This window comes from Myotis davidii, unplaced genomic scaffold (genome assembly GCF_000327345.1).
Source record: "Myotis davidii unplaced genomic scaffold, ASM32734v1 scaffold269, whole genome shotgun sequence".
Taxonomy (NCBI): domain Eukaryota; kingdom Metazoa; phylum Chordata; class Mammalia; order Chiroptera; family Vespertilionidae; genus Myotis; species Myotis davidii.
Window position 1 is genome coordinate 7,645,988 of NW_006383008.1, and position 6,084 is coordinate 7,652,071.

At 34.6% G+C, this 6,084-nt stretch overlaps 1 protein-coding gene across 3 annotated transcripts in view; it reads left to right on the forward strand.

Moving 5' to 3' along the window:
* Nucleotides 1-6,084, forward strand: part of RNGTT (RNA guanylyltransferase and 5'-phosphatase) — a 200,339-nt gene that overhangs the window by 111,370 nt on the left and 82,885 nt on the right. For all 3 annotated transcript variants that reach the window (XM_006778272.2, XM_006778271.2, XM_015557684.1), the window contains one exon: nucleotides 5,363-5,463. In XM_006778272.2, the coding sequence (XP_006778335.1) occupies nucleotides 5,363-5,463 (101 nt within the window). The remainder of the gene's footprint in view (nucleotides 1-5,362; nucleotides 5,464-6,084) is intronic.

The following is a 6,084-nucleotide window of genomic DNA, read 5'->3' on the forward strand; positions in this document are numbered from 1 at the left end:
TTTCTTAAACTGCATGCTCAGAGGCCTGCCACCCCAGGCGGGTCACGTTGGTTTCCTCTGTCACTGAAGCAAGCAAGCCTCATGTTAGTTTCAAGCTGCCTGGCTGCCGGCCGCCATCTTGGCTGACAGTTAATTTGCATATCTCGCTGATTTGCCAATGGGAAGGGTAGCGGTCGTACGCCAATTACCTTGTTTCTCTTTTATTAGTGTAGATTGTATGTATATACCACAATTTGTTTATCCATTTATATGATGATGGAAATGTAGGTTGTTTTCACCTTTCGACTTGTAAATAATGCTGCAGTGAATATAAGCATGTAAATATCATTTTCAGTTTTTTTGGATGTGTACTTAAGAGTGGGGTAATTGTGCTGAATCCTAGGGTAATTTTATGTTTAACTTTTTGATAAACCATCAAACTGTTACCCAGAGTGGCTGCATCATATATTCCTTACAGCAAAGTATGTGGCTTCTAATTTTGCCACATCCTCTCCAATACTTGTTATTTTCCTTTTTTTGTTTTTGTTTATGTTTTTTTTAAATGATAGGCTCCCTAGCAGGTTTGAAGTGGTAGCTTATTGTGGTTTTGATTTGCATGTTTTGCATTTCCCTCCTGGCTAATGATAGTGAGCATCTTTTCATGTGCTTATTGGCCATTTGTATATCTTCTGGGGAGAAAAGTCTATTCAAGTTCTGTGACAGTTGTTTAATTGGGTTGTTTGTCTTTTTGTTGTTGAGTTTAATAAATTTTTTATTTTAGATATTAAGTCTTATAAGATATCTGATTTACATATATTTTCCCTAATTCTATAGGTTGCCTTTTCACTTTTTTGATAATGCCTTGTGATGCACAAAAGTTTTTAAAATTTTGATGAAGTACAATTTATCTCTTTTAAAACATCTACTCATGCTTTTAGTGTCATATCTCAGAATCTACTGCCAAACTCAAGATTATGAGAATTTACCCCTGTGTTCTTCTAGGAGTTTTGTGGTTTTAGCTGTTGTATTTAGGTTGTTAGTCCATTTTTAGTTAATTTTTGTATAGGTGGGAGGTAGGGATGCAACTTCATTCGTTTTGCATGTGGACACCCAGCTGTTCTAGCATCATTTGTTGAAGAGAGTAGTCTCTCTTTCCATTTAATGGACTTAGGACTCCTGTTAAAAAATCAATTGGCTGTCGACATATGGATTTATTTCTGTACTCTCAATTCTTTTCCATTGGTCTGTATGTCTATCCTATGTCAATAACTCTATTTTGATTATTGTAACCTTGTACTAAATTTGAAATTGGGAACTGTGAGTCCTCCAACTTTGTTCTTTTTTCAAGATTGTTTTGACTCTTGAGGGTCTCTTGCAACTCCATATGAAATTGAGGATCAGCTTTTCTATTTCTGCAAAAAAGGCTGTTAGAATTTTGATAGGGATTACATTGAATCTGTAGATGGCTTTGGGTAGTATTGACATTTTAGAAATATTAAGTATCCCTAAATTGCTGTTCTGAGATCAGTTCCAGTGTGGGACAGGGGTTTTCTCTGCACCGACAAGCAATTCTTTGACACCATCTACCCAGAGATAGCATCAATTTCCACAGGTTGAGGTCTCAGTCCTGTAAGACTGCCCACACTTCCACTTCATACATCAGTCTCATGCTCAGGCTGTAGATTGGAGGTTCTAATGACCCCCCTCCTTAGACTTTAGTTGCCAGTTATAAGTCCAGGTTGTTTCCTGTACATCCTAGTAACTGGCCATAAATCAGAGGTTCCTAATGTTTGTTTAGTTTGTTAGAGTGGATCACAGTTAAGAGAAACACTTAACTTACTAAATTGGGGGTTTAATGTAAAAGGAACAGCCAGAAGGAAGAGATGCATAGGGGGCATGGAGCTTCTATGTCTTCTCCAGCCATGCTACTCTCCTCTGGTCTCCATGTGTCCACCAACTTGGATTGTTTTTTGACAGAAGCTTTATTACACAGGATTGATTAAATTATTACCTGTAAGCCATGGATCCAGCCTCCAGCCCTTCTTCCCTCCCCTGAATTCAGGAGGGTGGGACTGAAAGTTCAAACCCTCTAATCACAAGGTCGGCTCCCTTGTCCATCCGCCCCTATTCTTATGTGTTTAAAAAATCCTCATGAACATAAGAAAATAACTTTATTACTCTCATTATTTAGGGAATTCCAAGGGTTTTAGGAGCTCTGTGTCAGAAAGAGGGAGGAGGACCCTAATAATTTCCTCTTATTAATCACAATATCATACTTCCTGTGTATGAACATGGGATATCTTTCCATTTTCAAGTCTTTATCCCTTTCAGTAATGTTTTACAGTTTTCTTTATACAAATCATTCACTTCCTTGGTTAAATTAATTCCTAAGTATATTGTGCTTTTAGATGCTATTGTAAAAGGAATTGCTTTCTTAGTTTCTTTTTTGGATTATTGATTGCTATTTTATAGAAACTTGACTGATATTTTATGTTGATAATACCACAAAAAATGAAATTATTAGAAATTATTTAACAAAAGTTGTGTAAGAACTGTATATTGAAAACTACTAAACTTTGCTGAAAGTTAGGAAGGCCTAAATAAATAGATTGGCAGTGTTCATGAATTGGAATAATCAATATTAAAATGTTATTTCTCCCCTAAGTGACCTGTTGATTCAGTGTAATCCTAATTAAAATCCTAGTAGACTTATTTTTCATAGAAATTGACAAGCTGCTTTAAAATTTCTGTGTAAATATAAATGCTACATTAGGTAAGAGAGTTTGGAAAAAGAAGAACAAAGTTTGAGGAATAAATAATCTGGTTTCAAAATGTATAAAGCTACAGTAGTCGAGCTAGTGTGTTGCTAGCAGGAGGAAGGGCCTGTTTATCAATGCAGTGCACTGGTGAGAATAGAGATAGCTCTGTATCTATAAATAATTGGTTTTGACAGTGGTGCCAAGGCACCTCAGTGAGGAAAGGATAATCTTTTCAACAACTGGTGCTGGATCAATTGGATATCCATCTGTCTGTCAAACAGTGAACCTAGTCCTTATTTCACACCATATAAATAAGTTAACCTCAAATGGATTGCATACCTTAACATAAGAACTAAAACTATAAAACTTCTCTAAGAAAACATAGAAGATTACAGTAAAGATTCCTTAAAGAGGGCTCAGAAAGCACAAATTACAAAAATTGATGATTTTGAAAAGATGCTCAACATTACTAATCATTAGGGAAATGCAAGTCAGAAGCAGTGAGCTATCACCTCATACCTGTCAGGTCACCTCATACCTGTCAGGATGGTCATTATCAAAAAGACAAAAGATAAATGTTGGTGAGGATGTGGAAGCAAAGGAATGTGCATTGTTGGTAGGAATGTAAATTGATACAGCTATTATGAAAAACAGTATGAAGGTTTCTCAATTAAAAAATAGAATTACCATATAACCCAGCAATACCACTCCTCGGTATATATCCAAAAGAAATAAAACGAGTATCTTGGAAAAGTATCTGCATTCCCATGTTTATTGTAGCATTATTCACAGTGCCAAAATATGGAAACAATCTAAGTGCACGTCAACAGATGAATGGATAAAGGAAAATCTGGTGTATATGCGTGCGTATACACACACACACACACACACACACACACACACACGCAATGGAATATTATTCAGACTTAAAAAAGAAATCCTGTCACTTACAACAATATGGATGAACCTTGAATACATTATGCTAAGTGAAATAAGCCAGACACAGAAAGACAGATGTCCCATAATCTTACATATACGTGGAATCATAAAAAAAAAAAGAAAAGTCGAACTAAGAGAATAGAATGGTGGTTACCAGAGGCTGGGAGATAGGGGAAAACGGGAGATACTGATTAAGGGTAAAAACTTTTCAGTTATGAGATGAGTAAGTTCTGGAGATCTAATGTATAGCATGGCGACTACAATTAATAGTGATAATATATACTTGGTAAGAAAGTAGGTTTTCAATGTTCTTACTACCAAAAGGAAAGAAAAAGGCACTATGTGAGAAGATGGATATGTTAGTTAACTTGATTGTGGTGATTATTTCACATTGTATACATATGTCAAAACATGTTGTTCACCTTAAATTCTTCTCAATCATACCTCAATAAGGCTGGAAGAAAAATTATTTTTATTTCATTAAAATAAACAATAACTTTATTCTTCAAAAGAGATTGTTATGAAAATGAAAAGGCAAGATAAAGACTGGTAGAAAATATTTGCAGTACATGTATTCAACCAAGGCTGCTTATCTAGAATATATAAACAACTTTTGCAAGTGAATAATGAGATTACACAGTAAGAAGGATAAATTTGCATAGACTCTACACCCAAGAACATACACAGATAGCAAATAAGCAAATTAAAGATCTTCAACATCTTTGGTTATTAGGAAAATACAAGTGAAAATTATGAGACATACTTTAGAATTAAAAATTAAAAAGATTTACAATACCTAGGCCTAAGGTGGATGAGGAGCAAATCGACCTCTCATATATTACTCATAGGAATAGAAAATGTTACAGCCACTTTGGAAAACAATTTGACAATTTCTCATAAAGTTAAACATACATTTATCAGGCGACCCAGCTTTTCTACTTTGAGCTGTTTTCTCAAGAGTTATGAAGACATGTTCACAAAAATGTTCAGAGCAGTATTATTCATGATAGCCTAAAACTGGGAACAACCCAGATAGCCATCAACTTATAAATGCATGAACAGTTTGTGGTATATACATAAAATGGGATCTATCAGTAATAAAAACAGACAAACTATCATTATGTGCACCAGCATAGGTAAATTTAAAAAATCTTTGTTAAAAATTTCTTAGGAATTCTAGAAAAGGCACAACTATAGTGATAGAAAAGCCATTATTGCCAGAATTGGGTGGGGAATTGACTGCAAATGTCAAGAGGAAACATTTTGGGTGATTGAAATGCTATGTAGTGTATTTTGGTGATGGTTTACATAATTGTATCCATTTTGCTAATTTCATTGGTTAATTTTATTATAAATGAGCCTACAGTGAAGTTAAACATAAAAAAACCCAAAAATTTAAAAATGATGAAACTTACTGTAAGCCATAGAAAAATTAGAAAGAATAACAAGTTTCGTTCTTTTTCTGGACTTTCACAAATAAGGGTCTACATACTTTGGCAGGAAAATTGGAAAGGCCATCAATAAGAAGGTAGATATCTAGCTTTACTCATCAGTTGAACATAACAAAAATTATATTTGGAAAAGAATAGTAATTTTGCTTATTAAAAAGTAACATACTATATTGAATAAGTCAAATGTTAATTTCTTATCCTCTTATTAACTATTATCGTTTCAATTCTCTTTAGAAATACAAACCTGGTCGATGTGATGATATTTTAAAATGGAAGCCTCCCAGTCTGAATTCTGTGGATTTTCGCCTAAAGATAACAAGAATGGGAGGAGAAGGGTAAATATGCACCTTTGTTCCCCCACCATTTTTATGTGAACTAATACTAGTTGTTTAAGGCTACATTGTTTACTCGACATTTGACATATACTTTACAAAAAATTAAAATGCTACATATTACAATATCCTTTATACACATATTTATACATCTACCTCATTTTCACACATTTCTTCTTTGACCTATTACAGTTAACATTTTGTAGCATCCTTTTATTTTTTTTAAATACATCTTTATTGTTCAGATTATTATAGTTGTTACTCTCCCCCTGCCCCCCCCCATAGCTCCCTTCCACCCGGTTCCTACCCCACCCTATGCCCTTACGCCCCACTTGTCCTCGTCCATAGATGTATGATTTTTGTCCAGTCTCTTCCCTCACCCCCCCGACACCGCCTTTCCCCCGAGAATTGTCAGTCCACTCCTTTTCTATGCCCCTGATTCTATTATATTCACCAGTTTATTCTGTTCATCAGATTTTTTATTCACTTGATTTTTTGATTCACTTGTTGACAGATATGTATTTGTTGTCACTTGTTGTTCATAATTTTTATCTTTACCTTTTTCTTCTTCTTCCTCTTCTTAAAGAATACCCTTCAGCATTTCATATAATACCAGTTTGGTCC